The 26769-nt window shown below is 44.3% G+C and overlaps 1 protein-coding gene across 5 annotated transcripts in view; it reads left to right on the forward strand.

Moving 5' to 3' along the window:
• The window catches only part of RAB22A (RAB22A, member RAS oncogene family), a 76689-nt gene extending 50512 nt beyond the window's left edge, over positions 1-26177 (forward strand). For 2 of the 5 annotated variants that reach the window (XM_023626807.2, XM_070247281.1), the window contains one exon: positions 3063-10349. In XM_023626807.2, the coding sequence (XP_023482575.1) occupies positions 3063-3160 (98 nt within the window). In that variant the 3' untranslated portion in view covers positions 3161-10349. Of the gene's footprint in view, positions 1-3062; positions 10350-14976; positions 15049-16311; positions 17249-25430 lie in introns of those variants that run through there. The other 3 variants (XR_289293.4, XM_070247282.1, XM_023626806.2) reach the window with 3 other exon arrangements.
• The last annotated feature ends 592 nt before the right edge of the window (positions 26178-26769 follow it).

The following is a 26769-nucleotide window of genomic DNA, read 5'->3' on the forward strand; positions in this document are numbered from 1 at the left end:
AACATTAAAAAGCTGTAATATTTATTGTCTTCCTAGATTGTAAATAGCAGTTACTCGGATGCAACTGAAAGGCAACATAAGGCCAGTCGGAATTTTTCACAGTTCAAGCTAAAATATCTGAGTGTGTGGTGTCATGAGTGTGCTAAAATTATCACTGTTTTTTTAAATGTTCTTTAGCAGTGTTGAAAACAGGAAGGTAGTAACCTATACCAACAATGAAAATTTTTATATAAAAACTAGCATGTACATATTCATTTTAACTGTGAAAAATAAAAAATAAATGTTTGCAAAGATTAGAAAAATTTAGAGAGTTTTAAATTGAGTTTACTGTTTACTGGGTGTTATAAAATTGCATTAGCCGAGTCCCTGGCATGCTAACTTTTCACTGAAGTGTAACATGCATACAGAAAAGTGCTCATATCATAAGTATAAAGCTCAAACAGTTTTCACAACTGAGTGTACTCCTATAATGGGCACTCAGATCAAGACCCAGCAGGACCCCAGAAGCCTTCCTGGTGCCACTCCAGTTCCTTCCCCTCCCCTCAAGAGAACCACCTTGACTGCTAACTCTTCAGATCCGTTTTGCCTGTTTTTATACTTTGTATTTTTTAAAACATGCTGTTTACTCTTTTGTGTCTTGCTTCTCTCCCTCCACATTGCATTTGTTAGATTCATGCATATCACTGCCTGATTCCTTCTCATTGCTGTAGTGTGTGCGCGCATGTGCATGGGTGCATATGTCAGTGAGGAGAATGTCTACAGTGTAGTTACCCATTCTGTTGATAAGCATTTGGCTAGTTGTTTCCAATTTAGAACTTTCACAAGTAGTACCTCCCTGAACATTCCCCTTCACGTCCACTATGTGCACATTTTTGTTGGGTATATTTACACCCAGGAGAAGAATTGCTGAGTCACTGGGTATGCACGTGTTCAGTAAGAGTTTCTGCCAGACAGTCTTCAGAGTGGTTATACCAATTGATGTTCCCCAGTGGTGTGTGAGGATTCCAGTCACTCTCCCTTTCTGGTGAGTAGGTAGTGACCAGCAGTTATGACAGCTAATGAAGTTGAGCTCCTTTCCGGATATTTATTTGCATTTATATAATATCTGGATATCCTCTTTTGTGAAGTTTTGCCTATTTTCCTGTTGGGTTACCTGCCTTTTACTTAATGTTTATAGTTTATTTTGGATATGAGTCCATTGTTGATTATGTGTATTGGAAAGATCATCTGCTTTGTGGCTTGACCTTCAGTTTTCAATCAACTGTTTTGATGAACTGGAGTTTTTAATCTTAATATAATGCGTTTATCCTTATTCTCCTTTATGTTTAGCACTTCTTGGCTTCCGTTTAAGAAATCATTGCCTGTTCTCAGGTCATGAAGTTGTTCTCCTCTGCTTTCTTCTAAAAATATTTCAGAGACGGCTCTGTAATACCAGCTGTATGTCCACTATGGGTTTATTGAGAAACGTCTTATGACAGGAAGCTTCAATAAAGCTTCTAAATAAATTTGCCATTTATTCACAATAGTATCCACAGGCATTTGAAGAGTAGTTAGGACATACTGGGGGACATTTCTAGTCATATAGACACCATGAGTGGTATACCCACCCAGATGTGCAGGCTGCTCAACATGCTGGAGTCTCCAGGCTGGGTAACGACGGACCTGAGAGTTGGTGGATTGCATCTAGGCCTCGTTAATGCCAAAAGATGCGTGTGTCATTTCATCCCACGTTTTCAAAATACCTCGGTGCCAGGTACTGCACTACCTGGATGCTAGAAACGTAACGATGAAGAAACAGATCTCTTCCCTCAAAGAGCTTAGGGTCTAATTCGAGGGAGAGAGTTGCGTAAACAAATATGTAATAACAGGCTTCTCGCTCCTGATTGACTTCAGTGTCTGAAGTGTTGGAGAGAGTTAGGAAGTAGGAGAGCGTCAGGAAAGCCTTTGTACAAGAAGCAACCCCTGAGTTATCAGCTACATAGGTGGATGGGTGATTTAAGATTTCTCTCGAAATTGACATTATGCTTCACGGAGCAGTAAAGTGAAACCTGTTCATTTTTATGCATTGTTGGTAGGAGAATAAAGCGGCATAACCTCTTCAGAGAGCAATTTGGCAGCATCTGTCAAAATTTAAATTGCACGTCCTTCCTGCATTTGTGCTAGACAGACACTGGAAATACAGTGTATGTGTCAGATAAATACCCAGGAGTAAAATAGCGTGACCCAGCTCTTGCATTCCTCTTCATTTATCCTACATATGCACTCTTAGGTTCACAAAGATAGTTTTTGCACTGTTGTTATTAACATCAAAATATTGGAAACAAACTAAATATCCATCAACAGGGGAGTTCTTAAGTAAATTACGGTACATCCATACAATGCAGTATCATAGAGCTATTAAAAAGAATGCTGTGATGGAATAATCCCCAGGATCAATCAAGTGAAAACACAGCAAGATGGGGAGCAGTGCACACGGTGTGCTCCTGTCTGGGTCTAGAAAGGGGACAGGTAGAGGTGTATGTATACTGTGCATGTCTGTGCACGTCTGCCTCTGGAAGGTGGCCTCTGCCGTAAGACGGAAGGATAGGCATGTTCTGATTGAATTTTTTTTTTTACCATATACAAATATTACCTACTCAAAACAAAATGGTATTTTTAACGTAATTTTTTTAATTAAAAAATTTTTACTAAATGCCACATTAATATCCTTGTCTGGACCCTGGAACAGAAATAGAGCATTAGTGGAAAAACTGATGGCATCTGAAAAAAGTCTGGAGTTCAGTTAATAGTGATGTGCCAACGTTGAATTCTTCATTTTGACAAATGTCCCGTGTAAGACAGGATGCCAGCGTTAGGGGAAACAGGGTGAGGAGTATACAGCAACTCTGTGTTACCTTTGCAGCATTTCTGTAAATCTAAAATTATTCCAAAATTAAAAGTTTGTCAAACTTTTTTATTTTAATGAAACCCATCACATTGCATCTGCAAAATTGTTGTGTCTGAGAATGAGCAGATTTGGAAAGTTAAAGCTCATTTCCTTCCCTTGTCTCCTTTTTGTTTAGGTCGAAGAATTCCGTCCACTGATGCCAACCCACCATCTGGCGGGAAGGGCTTCAAACTCCGAAGACAGCCTTCAGAGCCCAGACGGAGCTGCTGCTGACTGAGCCTCAGCCCCTCAGACTGGATGATGACGTAGGTGGTCCTGAACGTTAACAGGAGGGCGGGGACCCTGCCGCCATGGGTCGCCTAGCCGGTCTTGGGCCTTCTTCATGCAGAAAGGATTCACGGAACTTGACCGGTTGTTTCCTCTTTGGAGAGCGCAGCAATAATAGTTCAGTCTGTGGACCTCTCTTGTGTAAAGAATCTCTGGTGTACAAAGGGACTACATCATTGGCTTTTGACCTTGCCGAAAAGGAACATATAATTGTATGGATGGTAGGATTAAGTTGTTGAGTAGTTTTGTAATCAAGATTTTATGTAACATTTGTAAAGGGAAAATTAGCACTTTTGTGAGTTTAGGGGGAAAAAAGATCTTATGGAGATTATCATTTCCGTAGTTGCCCACTCCCACTGTTATAGGGAGTTGTATCACTGACAGTGTGGTGGGATATGCTAAGTGGAGGGATGGCAATTATTGTTTGAAGCTAAAGTGGGTTATTTCTAGGACTGATGGAAATTATTCCATCCCGCCATCTCTAAAGTATTTTTCATTGATGATATTAGCCCAGGATACATACAGTAAGTTAACAACAATAACAATTGCATAGCTCACCTTAGGTTTGCATTCTGACCCTGTCATATATGAGTCACCAAACACATTATTGGCACCTTTTTAGGTAAGCTCTCATGATCAAGATGGTGGTGGTAGAGAAGCTGCCTGGAATACATTGAATTGTGTATGTTTAAACTGACTAGCAATGGTTTAAAAAAGAGGAAGAAGAGAGAAAGTGGTGTAAATGCTGTCAATTTTTTATTTAACCCAGCTATTTTGGTGGGGAAAACAATTATCTGTTGCTTAGAATATGTAAAGTTGTAGTCTATATTTATGAGACCATTGCTTAAAGATTATAAATTATGTAAATACATTAATAAATTCTGTGTTTTGTTCAACACTCCATTTAATCTTGCACCCAGCCTCCCATCCGCCCAGTCGCTTTCGGCCGATGCCCAGGAGCCTCTGGAGCACATTCACGCTGTGGGAAGCGCAGAGCGCGCAGCTTACAGTCTGCAGAGATCTTCTGCCTTCCCTCCCCGCACCCTCCACATCCCATCTGGAAATCATGATAAAGATTACGCACTTTGACAAGCCTGACTAGCCCTTGCTAGCTTTGGGGTAAGAGATTAAGCTCCAAGCTCAAGTCATTTACCTGGTCTTGGTAATAAGTTTCTTTTAGCTTTTATAGCGACCTCAGACCAACTGTTTTAAGAGAGCTTTCCTTGTTAACAATTTAGCTTATCTTTCCGTTTCCTTTATTTTCCCCTGCCTCTGTTAGTGGTTAACACTCTTTTCCCTCAGGGAGCCTAATGAGGTTTTTAATATAATCTAAAAATAAAGCGCTGAAGTGAAGTTGGTGAAAATTTGTTCCTAGTCTAATTTGGCACCCTTCCAACCTGACTATTGTAAGGGAAGGAAATTTACAAGATTAAATAGGAAATGAAACAGCTTGAATTTCAAACTAAATTGTGTTTGCAGAGCTATCCTTAAACTGAACAGTCGAAACTTTTAAAAATAATTGTTATTTCTTTGTGCCCCCCACTTAATAGGGATAGATTTTAATGGGAAAATTATAGCTCAGATTAGGTAAAAAACGATTCCCTTTTTCCTGGTGTACATCTTAAGTATTTGAAATTGCTTATGCTCTTATTGAAATCGTATAGAAGGAATGTAGTTCGTGAAAATTCTAATGCTGTTTTGTTTAAAATACATATAGACTTCTCAACACACCTAGCATCTTGCTTCCTTCCCAGCGTGAAATTAGCAAGCTGTAAGAGAAAACTCATGGTTCCAAGGGCTGGGCTCTTTACACTTGAAGGCAGTTTAACTTTGTTTCATATATGTCCAGATGGATGGGGGTGTCTGGCCACTGCCCTGGTGTGTCCCTGACATTCCCACTGCTGGGCCTCTATCTCCAGGACAACAAAATAAAAACAAAAGTTCCTTGACTCATTACCGAAGAGGCAGTGCAAGTGTGGCCTTTTCTGTATCGTTTCACCAAAAGATGATACAAACCTGTGACCTTCACATTTTTCCAGCAAACCTGTCAGTCAGTGTTGATGACTTCATGGTGTCTGGGTGCACGGGGAAAGGCCGAGTGCTTCCGTGCCTCCTCTCATTGGTGAGGCTTCTGGATGCCTCTGATCCTCTCATGACATTCACTGTATTTAGCCCTGTGCTGTTGGTTTCTTGTCCAGATTTCCCGTACTCCTTCCCATATGTAGAGAATGATTCTGTTTGGTTATGGCCATATGTTTTATTGAGAGAATGAATAACGTATGGCTTGTGCAACACCGCTGTTCTTCACGCGTGTCTGGGGCCTCTTATCCCCTCATTTTCATCAGTCTGTCTCAGAAATTGACGTGGAACTGTTTCTCATGTAGTATCTTTTTAATGCTTAACACCAACAGCAAATTGCTATCTATCTCAGATCCATAATCCATACTCTATGAAAAGAGGGGAAAAAATGTTTTCATTTATTTTTTTGCTTCTGAAATGCAAAGATGAATATTAAAGTCAGAAACAGCATTTTATTTTGAACATACTTTGGATTGTTAACCTAAGCAATGATCTAATATGTATTTCATACATTCTTTATTGTCATTTTTTACTGTGAGATAAAGGCTATATTTCAAAGGAATTGAGATATAGCCCATCTATAAAAATCTTCTTTTGGTTCCCTTATGACACAGGGCCATTTTAAAAACTTGTGAGACTGAAAAGAAAAATCATTAATTAGCTGCAAGTGTATATTGATTCCTCTCAGAGTAATTGAAATAAGCTCTTTGCAGGTGTCCAATCCTGGTAACCATTGGTCTCTAGAACTCTCCTTTCACACAAGAGTTTTTCTGATTCTATGATAACTAATTAACTATCATTTGGTGATTAAAAGAGCATAAAGTAAGAGTATGATTAAGTGTCCTTCATTTGAAACTCTCCGAAAAGTGATTAGGGAGAAGCACCTACTGCAAGGCCTCCTGGCTCCAGTGAAACCTCCAGCAGCTGAAAGATTTCCTTCCTCTAAAGTAGCGCACTGCCTTGTTGCCTGTTGACCATTTTGTTTGGAGTGCGTGGCTCCTGTGACACACGAGCTTCCTGGATGCCTCCCCGTGTCTGAAAGGATCAAGCCTTTTATATGACAGGCTTGACTTCCTCCTGTAAGGGGGGCTGGTGTCCTTCTTGACGTTATCAATTTTCATTGTTTTTAAATATATAAAAAGGAAAAGAAAACCATATTTAATTTCAGAACTCCTCTTTAAGTCTTGTACTTATCTCTTTTCTGTTGTCAAGAAGGAAAATAGGTCTGGAAGACCTCTGTATTAAACTCTGGGAGAGAGTAATGACTGTGCTTTAGATAGCTCTTTCATGGCTGGCCTGGAGGTGTCAAACCAGAACATCCATACTTCTGTGGCATTGTGTTAAAATGCGCAGGTTTGATTCAGATTACACTGCATTCATTGGCATAGCCTCAGAGCTTGAAAAGGCCTTTATGCATTGCTGTGTGCATCTTTTGTCTTCTGAGAGTGAGTTGCAAAAGAGGTTATAAAAATTCTTAAAAGCATTTTTTCACTCCTTTTTTTCAGAACATACTGAGAACGTGATTCATGGTCCCTTAGTGTATAAGATAGAGGTTCACAGTGTGTTATATGACAGATGATCCCCGGACATACTCAGTTGCTTTTGCAAGAACCTGTATAAGTAATGACAGAATCCTTTCCTTCTAGGAGAAATTATTGGAAGTCCCTTAACTCTGATCTAGACTAGGAACCTGCTTTAGAACATTTGGGGGGACATGACAGCCCATGAACTCAGGCTGGCTCTCTGCTCTAAACTCACCAGGCTGTAAGTGTTCGTCCCAGCTATGTCATGAAAGTTAAATGGCAGTCATAAACTGGGGAGTGTGAACCTCTAAAACATCTTCATTGTCTAAAATTGTTTTAAAGGGACTAGCAGCATGACTTCTGTATACGTGGTCTACCTCTTAACAGTTAATACTTTTAAAGGAAGAAATGGAGTGTACTGCGGGGGTCAAGCTGTTACTCTACACCTGCCTTCAATTAGCTTGGTCCATCAAAAATTTTTAACTGATTCAAGGTAATGTTTAGGAGATTTATTTTAACTCCTGTGGTACTATGATAAAAAATAGTCCAAGCAACAAGTCTATCCAGGAGATAAACATTATGCTGTATTGTTTTAGAAAAGGGACGTGGGGGTGGAATTTAGGACTGAAAGAAACAACCTCTACCGATTTCTCTTGACAGCAGAGTTACTTGTCTTGACTTCCAGTAATAGAAATCCAGGCAATTTGATTATCTCATTTGCAAGAAACATTACTGGAATTCTGGGGCATTTGTCCTGTTTTATGTGCAAATGAAAGTCTAAAAAATATTAGAAGGCTATTACATTTTTCGGGAGCCTCCACTTTTTCAAGCTGAGAGAGTGAAAGTGGGGGGGACCTGTTGTGATGAAGTTTCATTAGACATAGTGGAGAAAGTGAATAAATAGAAGCACGAATCTCCATATTTCTCAGTTTGTCCAAGATTCTCTTAGCATATAGGAAAATGATTTACTTTTCAAATCTAGAAGGACTTCCAGCAGCATAGATCAACTTTAATTTGATGGTCTGTACCATCAGAAATAACTAATATCTGTGTTCTTTCCTTTTAGAGTATAGTCAGCTATAGATACGCTAGGATATTTTTGCTTTCAAAACAAAAGGATTCAGAAATTTAATAAAAAGAAAAATCTTAATCTTTCCATCTTTTTTTTTTATTACATTAACATTTTAGATAGTAAGATTAGTATATGTCATCAGTAGATCCTGGAATTAAAACCATAGAGTCTTAACAAATTTAACAAAAGAATTTTCAGTTTATTGCCAGTTCATTTTCAGATCCGTATGGTGCCCAGTGCCTCATCAAAATGCTTCATAGTTGAAACAAACAAAATTCTGGGTAGCTTTCCATGAACAGGAATTCAAGTACCAAGAATTCAGCCAATTAATGGGAAATCCTACGATAGTAATGATTTTTTGAAAGAGCCTTCTTTAATTGACAGTTTTAAACTGTGGACCTTAATCTGCTCCTTAATCATGCAACAGAAACAACATATGCTGGTTTTGATGCCGCTTTTTTCTTTTTGAGGAAGCTCAGTCCTGAGCTAACAGCCGCTGCCAGTCCTCCTCTTTTTGCTGAGGAAGACTGGCCCTGAGCTCACACCCACACCCATCTTCCTCCACTTCATACGTGGGACGCCCGCCACAGCGTGGCTTCATAACTGGTGCTAGGTCCCTGCCCGGGATCTGGAGCAGCAAACCCTGGGCCGCTGAAGCAGAGCGCGTGAACTTAACTGCTGTGCCACCAGGCCAGCCCCTGGATGCCACTTCTTGATTCAAGAACTTTTTAGTGTTTCCAGAAGCAAATTGTTTAATGCGGTACTTCAGAGGAAATCATGTTTAAAATTGCATTTCACGTGTAGGGCGGATAATCTTTACTCAGAACTGAAATTGTTCAGGGAGCACTGACAACATCTTTTGTCACATTGTAGAAAAACCGAGCATACCTTCTTCCCCAGGGTGAGTCCAGAGCCGCTGGCCACCCAGCTGGAGTGGGGCAGGCAGCAGGCCCAGGCCGCTTTGGAACATGGTCAGCACACAGCTCTGTATGACATCACTTTGGGGCTTAATCCTAGTATCATTTGTCCTTTATTTATTTTTTAATTAAATTTATATTTGAATAATCACTTTTACTCCCTGAAAAATTTTGAAAGCAGGGCTCGAATTTGTGTGCCTCGGCTTACTTCTCACATGAGATTGTTACATAGTTTATGAAGCTTCTTACTACGGATCACCCGCATGATATCAGAGTGACCGGTGGATTTAATGCAGGGAAAATAAGCGGGCAGCTGGCTAGTCAGAACAACTGATCAGTGGCTCTATTTTTAAACCATTTGTTGTGTTGTGTAGACACAGCTTTATTGCCCTGGAAAAGATTTTTTTTTTTACACTCATCCAGCTCAGTCCTTCCATCATTTCACTTTATGAGTCACTCACGTAATTGTCAGTCATGCCTCTGACCTTCTTAAGAATTGACATCTTGCCTTCTCTGTGATCGAAGCAGACTTCTTGCCTTATCTCTCTTATTCTTCTCCTTTTGTGATGGGCTCTCTCTTTAAGACGCTTGGCACCAGCCACCTCATTATTGCATGTGACATCCCTTCCCATGCTGCCTTACATGGCCGCAGTAAGGTTTACCCACCACGTCCGACAAGTGAGGCGAGACGCAACCAGCACTGTCAGAAAACACAAGGGCTAATTTGAGGTGGAGAACTCCAGTATTTCCAGGGAGGGAGTGGCAGCACCAGCTTCCGGTGGCAACATGCTTGAGTTGCATGATTGATAAGATGGTTTTTACCATTGGTAGTGAGATCATTGAAGTGTCAGAACTTTGCTTAGTTTGAATAGAGCATTTGCTAAAGTCTGTAAAAACCCAAGTCTAAAGTCAGGAAGAGAAGCAGCTATGGAGATGAGCCTAGACGTTTTAAAAAAATAGCTGAGCTATCGTACCAGCAATTCTTATTTCTCCTAAGAATGTCATGCCTTTTCCAGACCTGATGCAAGGAGTGAGATATTTGTGCCTTTTTATAATAGCATATATTATGAAAAAAAACAAAACTCAGTTGCTTACAGTTTAGGCCGCTTTGTAGCACTGTAAACAGCCCAAATTTATAGCCGTGGCTTCTCTGCACGATGCGTCGCTTGATTACCTGTGATGAAATATTGTAACGATGATTTGCCGAGCTTATGTGGGCGTTTGAAGACGTTATTTTTGCAGTCTTAACCTTGGGCTGGACCTAAGTCCGCACAGAGACCACGTGATGTCTATTGTTTGTGGATGCTGACAGAAGAAAAGCTCGCTCCTTTGATTTTTGTTGTCAGATTTGTCTTTTCATGCTTATGCTGGTGGTAGTTCACAGATGGGGCTTGGTTTGGCATAGTTTGAAACTATATTGTTTTGGCTTGAATATTCTATAATAAGCTTTTATAGAGTATAATATGCTAAATCACTACAAAATTTGTTGTATTGTAAGAAAGGTGTAAACATTTTGTTAATAAAATGCTATGTTTACAAATAGATGTATTTGCTTTTCAAATGGTTTCTCTTTGTGATAGTATTTATCACACGTTTTTCTTAACCAAATATTCTGAAGTCATTTCAAAGTGATTTTTGAAAACTAAAGTTCCAGAACTTTGATAGCTATAGTGTCTGGTGAGTAGCAAGATACTTGTATCTGTTGAGCCAGCCTCCCAGCTCGCTGCAGCTTCATCTTACCCATCTCCTCCCTCCCCGCGTCCTTCCATGGTTAAGATGCCGAACAGTGCTGGAGGCCTGCAAAGGCTCCAGAGAGCGTTTAAGAGGGAGCGCCATTTCTCCTCGAGCAAGACACCATGGTTCAGGGAAGAAGAGCTTTCCACCATCTTCCATTATTTGGGGAATTTCATCAAAAATGTCAGCTGTGCCACTCTGGTGTTAACTCTAACCCTGGAGCCCCTCCACGCCACTCCCTGCCTGCAGAGGCACAGCCTCCCGCTCATCTTCTCTTTGACACCCCTTTTAGGTAGGAGCACAGTTGTCTACATACTGTGGTGTTGCAGGGAGGACCGAGGTGTTCAAATGAGGGAACCAGAGAGAGCAGAGAGGGCTTGAGACGGACAGACCTGGGTTTGATTCTTACCTTAGCCCCTTTCTAGGCTGCGTGGCCCTAGAAAAATCCTTAACCTCTCTGAGTTCCGTTACCTGGGAAGATAATAAGAGATCCCACCACGTGTGGCTATTTTGCTGAGATCCCTAACTGTCATTCAGCACAGCACTAACAGAGTAAGCACTCACGTATAATTTGTTTTTAAAAGCCACCTCTCCCCTTTAATCCTTATCTGATTCAGTTAAAATAACTACTTGTCATTAGTTTGATTTTTGAGGGGAGGGTTGCGTTTTTTTGAAGTACAACATGTACAGAAAATGCCATAGATCTTGTGTGCACCTCAATAAATTTTCACAAAGGAGACATATCCATGTAACCACCCCTCAGATCAAAAAACAGGACAGCATCCACATCCCAGAGGCCCCGCCTCGTGCCTCCCTCCGATCACCAGCTTGTTTTCTAAGATCACAGATTAGTTTTGCCTGGTTTTGAACTCTACATTCATACCCTATGGAACTAGGTCTGGCTTCCTTCGTTCTAAGTGGCATAGAGTGTTCACATTCGTTCTCGCTGCTCGGTAGTATTTCATTGCGTGAATAAACTACCTATGGTTTATCCATTCTATGTTGATAGGCAGTGGACTGTCTCCAGATTTTTGCTGTTAGGATTGTACCACAACGAACGTTCTTTGGTGCCCATATACAGATTTCTATGGGACGTATAACTGGGAGTGGAATTACTGGGTCATAGGAGATATGAGTATTGTAGGTTGGTTGGTTTATCTTGACTTCAATAGATAGTTTTCCAAAGTGGCATCTGCAGTGTATGAAAGTTCCAGTTGCTCAGCATCCTTGCCAACACTTGATGAATTCTTCTCTGTTTTAGCCATTCTGGCAGGTGTGTAGTGGTAGTGGATGGAGGACGATGCCAGGTGTAGTGGAAAGCCACAAACCCAGGCTCAACTCCCAGGTCCTCCATCTGGCTCCATGATAAGATAGACCAGAGAACGCCAGAAACGGAGTTGAAAGGTGAACCCAAAACGGGGGGAATGTTTGCTACATATCTAACAGAATAGGCTCCTATCCCTAGTCTACTAGGAGTGTCTACAAAGCAAAAAGAACAACCCTCCAAAAGGGAAATAAAAGGAGCCATGATGTGAAAAGAGAATGCACAAAAAAGAAAATACAGATAGTAAATTAACGAATAGAAGAGGCTCAGCTACACTAACGCGCATACAGACGGCAGTGAGCTGGTCTTTGGCCCCCTGGCGAGAGCGGGGAGAGGAACACTTCCTAAACCCCTCTGGTCAGAGTGAAGCTCGCCCAGCCCTTGGGAGAACCCTTTGCGTGCCCCACATCTAAAGACGGCACCCCGGGGATGGTGCCAGAGAACCTGTATGGGAACGGTCATCACGTCTGGTTTGTAACTCCCTGGGAAAGCAGCAGAAAGGAATCAAACCGTCACACACAAATTAACACGGAAAGCTGTGCCAGTATATAGTTAAATGAAAAAAGAAGGTAATGCTTCAATATGTATGCAGAGCACGACTCCGTTTATATAAAACAAATGATAGCAACTAGACTTTTGGTGATGAACCTGATGCAGTCGAAATATGATGATGTACACCAGAAATTCATATAGTGTTATAAACCAATGTGACCCCAACAAAAAATAAGTAAGCTAAAAGTAAATTATGCACACACACATATGTGTGTGTGCTTTTAAAGTCTGGAAATATGTTCTCCGAGCTGTTAGCAGTAGTTATCTCTGACAAGAGACGCTTGGGTGATAGAACTGTCACCTTGTCTTCTCTTTATCTTTTATATGTACTTCTATACTTTGGAAATGTTTTTACTGCATGTATGTGTGGATTTTTTCTTATAAAAACAATCAGAAACTCCTGCACCCTAATCCTGTCCTCAGATCCTTAATGAAAACTGGCTGAATGGATAATACTGATGTTGCATTGGTCTTATTTTTCCTTTTTAAAACAGGCACACCCCTTCAATTGGGTCAGTAAAAGGCTTAGAGCCAAATTTGGAGCAAGTTGTAGAACTTTACACATTTATTTTATTTTCATGTTTGATATTTATCTTTTCAAGCTGCCCTAAATCTTAGGAGAAGAGGGAGGGAGTATAAATAAATATATGTTAAGAAGAAGAATATCGGTGTGTAACCTGTCAAAACGGTACAGTTGTGGAAGGCAATCTCATTTATAGATGCCAAGAAAAAGAGAATGACTCTGTGCCAAAAAGGAAGAAACAAATTAGCACACACCCGCAACAAACAGATGTTTCAAATGCAGACACAAAACAACTCTGCTTTATTTTTCCCCAAGCAACCAGCAGCTTGCCTTAGAGCATATAAGAACTAAATCATGGACCCAGGTGTCTAAGCAACCTTAATGTTCTTACAGATTTTTTTTCCATTAGAACTTAAGAACTAGATTTCCATTAAGATGGTAAATTATAAAATAAAATGCAAAGCCTTTTAAAATTTTCACTTGTTTGGCTTACAATAATACTGGCCCAAAAACATGATTTTGCAGTGAAAATGTCGGTGTTGGTGGAGAAGTCAAGCATCATCAGCCTTCTAGAATTTACCTACCAGGAGTATTAAATTATCACTTCCCTTTATACCCTTTCTGAGGGACCAGTGCTAGAGCTTGTAAGAGAGAAGCAAAGGAGAAAGACTTTGCAGCTAACTCCTTGGCAAAATGAATCATTTTGTTAAAAAATTTTTTAAATTTTTTTGGTGAGGAAGGTTGGCCCTGAGCTAACATCTGTGCCAACCTTCCTCTATTTTGTATGTGGGACACCGCCACAGCATGGCTGATGAGTGGTGTAGGTCCACGCCTGGGAACCAAACCCACAAACCCCTGGCCACCAGAGTGGAGCATGTGAACCCAACCACTACACCACAAGGCCGGCCCTTAATTATGATTTTAATCAGACCTCTGGTCTCTTAGATTTTTTATTTTCAGCGCAACCTTTCAGCATCTTCCAGGGAACAATGTAAGAATGCAGAGATCACCTTTTAAGAAATTTACATAAAGTTGACATAACCGCAGATAGCACTAAGGGGTGAGAAACAGGACAATAAGAGGATGCAAATTCTCTTTATGAATACTCAGTGTAGAATGTTACCTTCAGGCCTCTGTTAAAGAAAATATATGGAAAATATAATGGGAAAGCTACCAAGGCTCCACTCCATTAGAGAAAGGGCATTTTTAAGAAGAAAATGAGAGGGTTGTGAGTGTAAATGTGAGGTCGATACTGTGTTAGAACACAGAATCCACACCAGTGTTATCATCATCAACATCAGAGTTTTAATCAGCCGCTTCAGCTATGGGATGAGGTCATATCTTTGTATATAAATGAGAACGCATTATTTTTTTTTAAATAAGCAGTTTTTACTTTATGAGTTGATGGCCCAAATATTAATGACTGACTGATTGAGACCGCAGATCACCTCGTTGGCAATTTGCTGTGACGTGCAGCTCTCTACCAACAAGGCGATTTGTGGTCTCAATCAGCCAGTTAATATTTTGGCCATCAAATCATGAAATATCCCACCAAGAATGTTTGGCTTGCATTTATTTTTATGTTTCGTATTTCCAATGTGATAACCCCATTTTAGAGAAGTAGGATCCTGTGGGTTTTCTCTCCTTGCTCTTAAATTACCTCTCCTAAAACAAACCTCCTTCTGAATGTAATAGGAGATGGGAACATGGGTGGCCAAGTGGCAGTTTTATAAATGGTCTGTTAATGACCTTGTGGGTGCTGACAGGAAGGCAAGTTTTGAAGCCTCTTAGAGTTCGGAATACGGACATGATTATTGTGTATATCAAATTACTCCCTCCCCCCAAGGAAAAACACAGCCGCCGTGAGGGAAAGAAGAAGAATCTCACCACCGGGAAGGCTCCTTGGTACTGGCTGGATTGAAACGACATGCAGGTTTAAGTGATCCAGAAATCTGGAAGAGAGCGTGTCCAGAAGTGGCATAAAATTGCATTTACTTGGGATGTTCTCTGAGATGAGTGACTTGGGCTTATTTTTCAGAGAGAGCTCCAAGCCAGCCAGAAGAAGGGTTTTGCTGCCTCAGTGACTGTGCTTCAACTTCGGCTCCCTCCTGTGAGTCGCTGTGTGATTTTATTTGCTAAATGATAATGATGCAGACTTTATGGGCCTACTGTGAATGCTAATGATGGCAAGCAGTCAGCCAATATAAATCAATATCATTAATCGCACCGAGAATAAACATACAAATTCCACTATTAGCCCTAGTGTCCGACTGCCTTGGAAAACCACACACACGTTTGGTGCCTACCTTTTTCACCCTGGGTCCATTAGGGACTTCTTTATGGTTTCTATAGTACAGCCTAAAAAATATAAAAGTTTGCCTTTATTTTTCATAATGCTGTAATTTAAAAAAAATACATCCCCACATGCCTGTGAGTACACACACTAACACAAAACGAAGAAAAGATAAATGATTTGTGTTGCAAAGTAAAAAGAAAAAGACAATAGATCCCTTACAGCCCCAGCTGCAGGAGAACGACAGGATCAGAGGGGTTTCAATAGAAGTCCGAGGCTTAGAGCGAGGACCAAAGAGAAGATGGGAATGGGCAAGGAGAGCTGAGAGGCAGATGCCTGTAAATAGTGCCGATGGCACTCGACACCTCAAGGAGACAAATGTCACCCCTCCCCTCCCAGGTACCAGCTATCGGAGGCTGATCCATCTTCATTTCTTACTCATATTGCCAAGTGTTAAAACACTCCAGGGCCGGCCCGGTGGTGTGGTTAAGTTCCTGCGCTCCGCTTTGGCAGCCCAAGGCTCACGGGTTCAGATCCTGGGTGCTAAGCTGGTACTGCCCATCAAGCCATGCTGTGGTGGCGTCCCACATACAAAATAGAGGAAGATTGGCACAGATGATAGCTCAGGCCAACTTTCCTCACCAAAAAACCCTCCACACTCCTGCCCCTGCAAAGCCCTATGTGTCAGATACAGAAAAACAAGTAACTGAAAAATCAGGACAGGGTTTGAAGACTCTATCACCCACCTTGTTTTGTCACAACACCAATAAATGAGGACCCCATCAGGGAATTCATCTTCTGAGAGAGAAAGGCAGGAGGAGATGGTTCTTTTGTGATGCCTTTGCCATAGGAGGAAATAACAAGGTATTTAGTAAATTACTACATGTCCTTTTTCCTAATAGCTACAAATTAAAAATCATTTGCTTTTATCTAATAACATTTGAAGATTGGGGGAGAGGGGATCTTACCGAGTTACAAACTGATGATGAAGAGCCAGTTTTTAAGGCATTGTTGGGTCTGGATGTGTTGTATTTGGGCTGAGGGGCATGGACCCACGTGACGAAGTCATTTCCTTCACAGAGGACCCAAAGAAACGAACTCGCCCTGCCGTAACTAAAATCTCCAGGGACATAACAGCTTCCAAGCTGCACACCACACCAGCCTCAGAAGTGACACAAGAGACCCGCAGAGCTCTTGGAAATGCCGCCCTCAGGACAAGAGCTGGTATTTTATTGAGGGTTTACCATGTGCTAGGCACACGGCACTAGGAACTTCACTCGCATTCATGCATTGACTCCTCCCCAAATCTAAGAGGTAGAAGCCTTCCTTATTCCCCACCTGACAGAGGAGGAAACTGAGTCATGGACAGTTAGGAGGAGAAAAGCAGCGCCTCGCCGCCAGGAGCCCGCCTGACACTCCGCGGTCTTGGTGTTTTCTGTCCTGTTGCATCGAAACAATTCCTCAGGACACCAACATCACCCAAGGCCACTGTGTGACCACGAAGGGTCAAGACGAAAACAGGGCGCCTCTGTAATCATCCTGAACCCGGACAAAACAAGAACATTGTCCGAACCCCTAAAATTGACCAAACATCCCCTCTCCCAGCTAATCTGAGCCCTGGTTAGGCCTCTGCTTTGCCAGTGATGGCGGCAGGCTGTCTCTAGTCTGCTCTCCCCCATCTCCCCACCCAGCGATAGAACCACCTGGGTCCTGGCAGCATCTAACCCAGAGCAAACCCACTTCCTAAGCCCTCCCCCAAGTCACTCCCCCCCCAGGGGTACATGCAAGCTTCTCCTCCCCCTCCTTGCTGCAGTAAGAACCCCAACTTGTTCTCTTCGAGGTGTGTCCCTGGGGGCTTTGGCTGGAGGGCATTGACAACAGTTCAGTGACTTGCCCGAGGAGGTGACCCAGGCGACAGGTTCCTGCTGCACCAGAGAGGATGGTGCTCTCCCACCCTGAAAGGTTGGGGCTTGCTGCAACGATTTGGATTTCACAAGAGCACTGCACTTGCTTTCCATATTGGTATTGCTTGTTTTTGTTTTCCCCCAGATAGAAATGCAAGAAATGCAAAGTCGTGACAGTCACCTGAGAATCCGTGGCCCTAAGCATTCCTGGGAGTGGGGCTAGGAAAACAGAAATGCAGAAACCAGAGTTTGAAATGCCTCCACCCTTCACACCTCCCTCCCCCTCTCGCCCTCCCTCCCTGTCCTACCTCCCTCGTTGCTCCCAGCCCCCGGCCAGCAGGCCAGCACTGCTCTGGCCTCTGCTTGGTGCTCTGAAGGTCATGCATCCAGGGGACTCCTCCTCCTCTTCCGACGCTGACACCCGGCGGCTGCTGCACAGTTTCTGTTCCCGGGGGTGGCTGATGGGTCAGAAAGACAGTGGAGGTGGGGGGTCTCAAGCTGCGCTTGCAGAGCAAGCACAGTTTTTAATCAGATCAATGAAAACAGCAAAGTTTTCTGATGATGCCTTCCCTCTCCAGTTGCTTGTTGTGTGTGTGTGTGTGTGTGTGTGTGTGTAAATTGTCATTTATTTGGGGTGACTGAGGGAGAGGCGGACAGAGATGACAGGGAGAAGTCTGACACTCCCAGCCCCCAGCCACTCCCTGGTGGGGCCACTGAAAACTCTGTCTCCTGGTTGGACAGAGAAAGAGGGGTCTACGCACCTTTTGTACCTCGGTCCCCAGCGTTAAGCCACGTCCCCCTCCATGAATGAAGGCCACACAGTGGAACATCAGTAGGGATCAGGGAAAAGAGAGGTTCGCAGATTTCACATACACACGGACACGCAAACACACAGATAGATGCGTCCCCAGTGCCCGCAGCCCCCAACACACTGGGAGTAATCTGTGGGGTCCCTACAAACTTGCCCCCCCCCATATGACCATGCTCGCTCCCGGCCTCATCAAACATTTATCATGTAGCGCTCCTGCCTCGAGCCGCCGTGGGGGACAGTGAGGTAAATATGCCTCCCTTACCCCTAAGGAGCGTGGAATCTAATTATCTTCTAGAGATCCTTTGGGGATCTGCTTAATAAATCAATACAAATGATTTATAATTAGAATATCAATTATGTGTATGCAAATGTGGCCTTCTGGGTGGCTGGGAACAAGTCCTAAGGATTGAAAAGACTCTATCCCCCCACCTCTACCCCAAATAGTTAATTACATTATTTTCTTCATTCATCAAACACTTACTGAACACCTTTTCATGCCAGGCACAGAGATGGGGACCAAGGATGCATTCCTGGTCACTCACAGTCAGGAGGGAAGAACCAAGGGGGTTCTGGCGGCGGGGAGAGCTTGCTTCTGGGGGAGGAAGGGTGCCGGCGTTGGTCTTCTTCCCCCGCCCCCAGACCTCCCAACATCCGCCTCGATGGCTGAGACCCTCACCTTAGCAGGTGGCCCTCCCAAGTCCTCATGCCTGAGATTGGAAGGGCCCCCATCTCTGGACAAGGGTTAGGCCCCACGGCTGCACCCCTGTTTGCAAAGCTGTCGGGCAGCTCTGACTCTCATCTCCCCACTCCCCATCCAGGCTGGTTCTGAGTTGCTGGGTCTACGTGGGTTTTAAGAAATCCTGTGTACAAGCTAGTCCTGAAACTCGAAGGCCCGGTGACTGGATCTTCGTCCATTCCTTCATCCATCCATTCATTTCTTCACTCGCTCCTCTGTCGATTGCTGTCTTCAAGCCCTTGCTAGGTGCTGGAGGTAGGGTGTTAAATCAGAGATGCATCACTCACAGAGCTCGCTTCCTGGGGCAGAAACAGACGCAGATATATAAACAAATAAGGAATTCCACATTGGCAAAAGTACTAGGAAGGAAAAGGGTGGCTGATGGGGGGCTGGGATTGGCCTTGGGAAGACTTCGGAGCAGCCCCCTAGGACCAGTGTCCCGTCCAGCTCACACCCACCCTGCCCACGGTCACCTTTTCATGCTCCATCCCCACGCCCTGCCATGTTTTCTTCAGAGGACTCCCTACCCACGGGTTATTTGCACCCGTGTCCACATCTCATGTGTCCCAACCACCTGGCAGAGTGCCTGACGCACAGCAGGTGTTCAAGAAGAAGAATGATGGTGACAACGTAGAGGCGGCCATGGGAATGGCCTTGCAGGAGAGGGAACAGCGAGTTCACAGGGCTGGTGGCAGGACCACCAGGATTCTCTGGGCCGTGCCCCACTCCCTCACCGGGGCCCCCATTCTGAGAAATAAGCCCTCCCCCGCCCCTGTGGTCTGTTTCACCCAAGCCCTCGTCCTCCATCTCCAGTTTCTCACTCCTCTTGGGCAAGTTTCTAAACCGCCCTGTGCCTCGGTTTACTTGTCTGTCAACCAGAGAAAATACTGTTATTGCCTTGCTGTTGTGAGAACGTACGAGTTAGAACAGTGCCTGGCACACAGCGCTTGGTCCGTGGTGGCTGGGGTTGTTGATGTCAGTCTGTCCTCCAGCTTCTGGAGGATCACTGTGAAAAATAAATGCAATGTTCACCAGTTCGGATCCCGGGTGCGGACATGGCACCTCTTGGCAAAAGCCATGCTGTGGTAGGCATCCCACGTATAAAGTAGGGGAAGATGGGCACGGATGTTAGCCCAGGGCCCAGTCTTCCTCAGCAAAAAGAGGAGGATTGGCAGTAGTTAACTCAGGGCTAATCTTCCTCAAAAACAAAAAAAACCTATGCATTTGGTCATGTTACTCCTCAGTATGAAAATATTGGAATAGCCAAGGACATCCGTGGATAAAGACCCGACTGTGTAGCATGACAGAAAATCCCTCCTCCTCTGGCTCTTGCTGTCGACACTCCTCGGTGGCTCAGTCTCCTCCTCTGTAAAGTGGGGGTAAATTACCCCTCTTGACACTGTGAGGATTAAATAAGTTATACAAGCAAAGCCGTTAGTGCAGTATCTGGCCCACAGGTACGCACTCAATGTGATGGAAGCAGAGGGCCAAGAGGGAGAAGACCGAAGATGCTGTGCCACTGGCTTTGAAGACGGAGGAAGGGGCCATGAGTCAAGCAATGTGGCCAACCTCCAGAAGCTAGAAAAGGCAAGGGGCCTCCAGACGGCATGCAGATGGATTTTAGTCTCATAAGACCCAATTTCAGACTTCTGACCTCCAGAACTGTAACATAATAAATTTGTGTTGTTTTAAGCCACGGTTTTGTGGTGATTTGTTACAGCACCATAGGAAACTAATACGTATACTAATATACTGTCTGACACAGAGCAGGGGCTAAATAAATGTGAGAAACTATTGCTACTCCTTGCCTTTCCTCAAGCAGGCCCTGGCAGGCCTTGTACCCCGGGGCCTTTGCACATGCTATTCCTCCATTTGGAGAACCCGCCTTCTCTTTTCTGTCTGGCAATATTTTTTTTTTTCTTTTTCTTCTTCTCCCCGAAGCCCGCCAGTACATGGTTGTATATTCTGGTTGTAGGTCCTTCTGGCTCTGCTATGTGGGACACCACCTCAGCACAGCCTGAGGGGCGGTGCTAGGTCCACACCCGGGATCCAAACTGATGAAACCCCAGGCTGCTGAAGCAGAGAGCATGAACTTAACCACTCAGCCACAGGGCAGGGCCCCTGGCAAAATCTTTCTTGCTTTTTTCCAAGACTATTCTCTAATATCCTCTGAGCTTTTAAATTTTCTCCCAGCCTCCAGAGTAAAGTTCATTGTCTCTTCATAACTTCCTTCTCATCTATTTTAGTATTTATCACAGATTGTAATTAATTTAGTGCTTTTTTTCAACTCCCCTCCCTAGACAGTGGGGTGCTTTGTAGCCAAGACTAAATGCAGCCGCTGCAGGATGCTCGTGCGGTAGATTCTGAGGAAATGCTGCTCGGAGGAGCGAATGAGTGAAAGAGAGGACCAGCGAGCGAGTGAGCAAGTGAGGCCCTGAATGATGTGGGATTTGGACAGCCGGGGGTGGCATTTCCAAAGCAGGAAAGGGGGTGGGATGATGACACCGATGACACTGCATTTCCTCTCCATGGCCCGCAGTGCACATTCTGGTTGTCAAAGGGCCGGGGGGCCAGGGAGCAACAGTCACAGTTCGCACTGCAGAGAACACCAACATAGAAGATTGAAAATCCACTAGAAAGAGCTTGGAAACACTAACGCATAAAGGTACACGCACCCCTATGTTCACTGCAGCCATATTCACAACAGCCAAGACTTGGAAGCAACCCAGGTGCCCATCAAGGGACGAATGGATAAAGAAGAGGTGGTATATATACATAATGGAATACTACTCAGCCAGAAGAAATGATGGAATCTGGTGACAACATGGAGGGACCTTGAGGGCATTATGCTAAGTGAAATAAGACAGACAGAGAAAGTCAAATACCGTGTGATCTCACGCATACTAGAAGATAAATCAACAACAACAAACACACGGAAACAGAGATTGGATTGGTGGTTATGAGAGGGGAAGGGGGGAGCGGAGGAGGGTGAAAGGCCTGATCAGGCGCAGGCATGTGGTGACGGACTGTAATTAGTCTTTGGGTGGTGAACATGATGTAATCTACACAGAATTTCGAAATATATTATGAAGTATACCTGAAAGTTACATAATGTTATAATCCAATGTTACTACAATAAAAAAATAAATAAGAATAATAAAAAATAAAAATCTAATAAACCAAAAGTAAAGAAATCAGCTATTCTTCTGATTGTTTTGGCTTACAGAAAATGAGTGACTACTATAAAAAAAAACACAACAACATGGGAGGGGCTGAAGATTAAATGCCGGCCATGTGGGCAGTATGTGACTGAGCCACAATAAGAACTCTGGACACCAAAGACGGGTGAGCTTCCCTGGCTGGTGTGCAACACTCTGCACATATTGTCACACACTGATGCCAGCTGAGTAACACATCGTGACTCTACTGGGGGAGGACAACAGAAATTCTGCGTTGGGTACTTTCCCAGACACGACCCTATGCTCTTCTTTCCTTGGCTGATTTTAATCTGTATCTTTTCCCTGTGATAAACATAACCATGAGTATAAAAGCTTCCAGTGAGTTCTGTGAGTCCTTCTACTGAATGGTTGAACTTGGAGGTAGTTTTAGGAACTCCCTGAACTTGTAGGAGCTGAAGTCCAGAGATATCCGTTTTATTTTAAATAAACTTCACAATAAAATAGGACAAAAGAGAAAAAAAATCTGATAAAAATACTGTTAATAAACCTTTAATTTTAGAGCAGTTTTGGAGTTACAGAAACGTCGTGAATAGTCTCCGTGTACCCGGCACACTATTCCCCATTTTGTTAACTTCTGACATTAGTTGGTACGTTCGTCACAACCAGTGAACCACTAAGCATGTGATCACCATGCTATTGTTACATAAAGTCCATATTTTATCCAGATGGCCTTGGTTTTCCCCTGATGCCCTTCTCCTGCTCCAGGACCCCGCCCAGGACACACACGACATCTAGCCGTCACGCCTCCTTCGGCTCCTCTGGGCTGTGGCGGTCTCTCAGACTCTGCTCATCCCTGATGACCTTGACAGTTCGAGGAGGACTGCTCAGGCATTCTGTAGGATGGCCTTCAGTTTGGGTTTTTCTGATGTTTTTACTTTTCTTTTGAATTTTTAAAAATTTTTCAAATTTTTCCTTCTTCTCCCCAAATTCCCCCAGTATATGGTTGTATATTCTAGTTGTGGGTCCTTCTGGTTGTGGCATATGGGATGCTGCCTCGGCATGACTTGATGAGCGGTGCCATGTCCACGCTCAGGATCTGAACCGGTGAAACACTGGGACGCTGAAGTGGAGCATGCAAATGTAACCACTCACCCATGGGGCCAGCCCCTGATGTTTTTTCTTGTGATTAGACTGGGATTGTGGGCTTTTGGGAGAAGATCACAGAAGCAAAGTGCCCTTCTCACATGCCATGCTAAGGCCATGCTCTCGACATGGCTCATCAAGGATCACTTAGCTGATCACCTGTTTGCCAGGTCTTGATACCTGCTCACCACAAGGTTGACATAAGGGGAGCCATATTGTAGAAAAGAAACCATATTGTAACTTTTTTTCTTTTTTTTTTGATGAGGAGGATTTGCCCTGAGCTAACATCTGTTGCCAATCTTCCTCTATTTTGTATGTGGGTCGCCACCACAGCATGACTGACGAGTGGTGTAGGTTCATGCCTGGGATCTGAACCCGTGAACCCAGGTCACTGAAGCAGAGCATGCCGAACTTAACTATGCCATGGGGCTGGCCCTTATATTGTAACTTTGAATGACCTCTGACTAACTGCCCCAGCTGGATTTGCACCCTCCAGGAGATCCACCTGCTCTGTGGATTTTATGACCCCTGCTTGTGTATGTACCTCCCAGCTGCAATAAGATGATAACTTTGTTCTTTTTTTTTTTTTTTTTAAGGAAGATTAGCCCTGAGCTAACTGCTGCCAATCCTCCTCTTTTTGCTGAGGAAGACTGGCCCTGAGCCAACATCCATGCCCATCTTCCCCCACCCCATATGTGGGACGCCTACCACAGCGTGGCTTGCCAAGTAGTGCCATGTCTGCACCTGGGATCCGAACCGGTGAACCATGGGTGGCTGAAGCAGGACGTGTGCACTTAACTGCTGTGCCACTGGGTCAGCCCTTAACTTTGTTCTTTTGAGTTCCTTAGGAATGTGATGACCCCCAGACGGAGAGTCTATGCTCACAGCCATCATCAATGACAACTGAAAGACCTGCTGTGGCAACTCCCAGTCTGTCACACCAGAGGGTCAACATTCCTAACCCACTCCCCCATAACCCACTGGCCCATATAACTGCATCAAGATTCTCTGCCCCCTTAAGATGGCTCTTTCGGACATTAGTCGGCCATCTTCCCTCTTGCTAGCAAGCTGTAATAAAACGCCCTTTCTCTGCCACCATCTCGCCTCTTGACAATTGGCTTTTGTCTCACAGTGAGCGATGGTACCCTTTGTCAGGTAGCAGTCTCTCCTTATAAAGTTACTATTTTCCTACTTTCCATTCTGTCATCTTTGGATGGAAGTCACTAAGCGTAGCCCTCACTCAAGGGGTAGCAAGTTATGTTCCACTCCTTGAAGGAGGAATAGTAACATAAATTATTAGGAATTCTCTGTCTTTTCTGCTCTATTTGTTTATTCAATCATTTATTTATGACAGGAAGACCCAAGGATATTTATTTTCTACTCTGGGTTACAATCCAATACTACGTTATTTGTTGTTGTTGCTCAAATTGTCCCAGCTTTGGCCATTGGGAGCTCTTTCATTGGCTCCTAGGTCCCCTTCGACATGCCGTCTGGTTTTGTCTTTTGAGCACGTACTTACTTTCTGAAACTATAAGATGCTCCAGGTTCATCTCATATATTTCCTGCTCCCGCATTAGAAGCAGCCATTTTTCCATGGAGTCCGGGTCCCGTTTATTGGGAATGATATTAGAAACTAAGATCTGAGACCTGGGTGCAATAAAAATATTTGAATCTGAAAACTCTGTTCAGGAGACTCCTCTTTCTGGGAGGAGAGAGGATTCGATATTCTGAGCAACCCTTCCAAACGAAGCAAGGCACATGCTGGATAAAATGTTCTAAGAGCATTGAATGTTCTGATGACAAAAAAGAAAGGGAGGATAAAACCCTTCGAGGTAAGCTGAGTCCTGGAGCTGGGTTTTGTCCCGGGAAACTGCTGAAGTCTGTGAACGGTGCTTGGACTTTCCTAGTCTTTTGGGTTTCATAGGATGGAAGATAAAGGTCAGGGCCCACCCAAGGCGGGGAGTCTAGCAGGATCCTTCAATGTCCATTGAAATGAAAATACTTCCCCCAGCTCCAAAGTGAAGGGAAAAGGCCATTTCCCCCAAGAATCATGAACACAGGGCAGCCTCTCCAAAGGTTGGTAGCTCCCTTGGCTAGTGCCCACTCCCAACCCCTACCTGGCAGAAGCTAAGGCAGCCCTTCTGGAGGAGCCCCCTTCCGCTCAGGTGTCACATATTGTCTATTCCACAAACTGCTGCAACAATATTTCCTATCCCACGTGTCCCTCTAGGACCTCACCCCTCCCCGATCAGGAGGTAGAGTCTCTGTCCCCTCCCTGTGAACCTGGACGGGCCTCTTGACCGCCTCAAAGGATACAGTGTAGTGGACAAGCGGCCCTGTGTGACTTCTGAGACTAGTTTTGAAGAGGCGATGCAGCTTCCAGCTGGCTCACTCACTCTCTGGCTGTCTGTCTCTCTCTCTCTCAGGACACTGGCTTTCGAGCCCTGAGCTACCATATGGAAAGTCCCGCCATCTGAAGCCTCCGTCTGGAGGGAGCATGCGGACAAACCTGTGAAGTCAGAGAGAAGTGGCCATGGAGCCCCTGTGTTCCGGCTGGTTGGGTCCTCCCAGCCAGGCGCCAGCCATGTGAGCACCTGAGCCTTTTGATGATTCCAGCCTGGTGAGTGGAGAATACGGATTTGCCCAAAGAGAGGTCCGGCCTTGGCCCCGCTTCTGCAGGATAATCTCTGGGCCCTTGGAATGTCATGCCTGATAAGAGTGTCTTTGTTTGCCTGAGGACCTTGAGTCATACTGGATAGTCTTCACAACGTGATTTAGGGCAGGGGCTGGCAATACGCATTTAGTCTGAGGGAGGGGGCTGGCCACACCACAAAGACCCACAGTGTGACCTAGGGTGGAGGCTTGAGTCACGTGATAGCGTGGAATCTGAAGACTGAAATCAACCACATGGGCAATCAGTGGATCAATCACGCCTACATAGTGGAACCCTAATAAAAACTATGGACACAGAAGCTCAGGTGGACTTCCCAGGTTGGTGATGCTCCATGTATATTGTCACACATCAACGCCAGAGAGTAACTTGTCCCGACTCCACAGGGAGAGGACGAGGGAAGCTCCACATTTGGAACCCTCTGCGTTGTGCACTTCTTCCCTTGGCTGATTTGAATCTGTATCCTTCGCTGTAATAAACCATAACCATGAGTCTAACAGCCGTCAGTGGGTTCTGAGTCCTGCTGTCGAATTATCATGCCTGAGGGTGGTTTGAGGAGCCCCCCAAACTCACAGTTGGTGTCGGAAGTGAGGGTAATCTCAGGAACTGTGACCTCTAACTTAGTAATTGGCCCTGGATTCCCTGTGCAGCTGCAGCCATTGTCTTTGGGAGGCCACACAAGAGACCGTGAGTGAGAACCGCCTAGCTGAGCACAGTCATAGTCACTTAACAACGGGGATGCGTTCTGAGAAATGCGTCGTCAGGCGATTTCATCCTTGTGTGAACATCACGGCATGCACTTCCACAAACCTGGACGGTGCAGGCTCCTACACTGAGGTTCCGTGTGTTAATCTTGCGGGACCACCGTCGTATATGCGATCTGTCATTGACTGAAACGTTACGTGGCACGTTAGTGTACTAATAGAACGATTGTTGATCTTTGCAGCCACTCTGTTTTGGAGGGATCAGCTGTGTGGTGATGGGGAATTGCAACACCAGGCCTCAAAGAATTCCCATCAATAAGGTGAAAGAGCGTAAAACACACAGGGAAACTGGACACCCTGAGCCGACAGAAACGACGGAATCAAAACTAC

This window comes from Equus caballus, chromosome 22 (assembly GCF_041296265.1).
Source record: "Equus caballus isolate H_3958 breed thoroughbred chromosome 22, TB-T2T, whole genome shotgun sequence".
Classification (NCBI taxonomy): domain Eukaryota; kingdom Metazoa; phylum Chordata; class Mammalia; order Perissodactyla; family Equidae; genus Equus; species Equus caballus.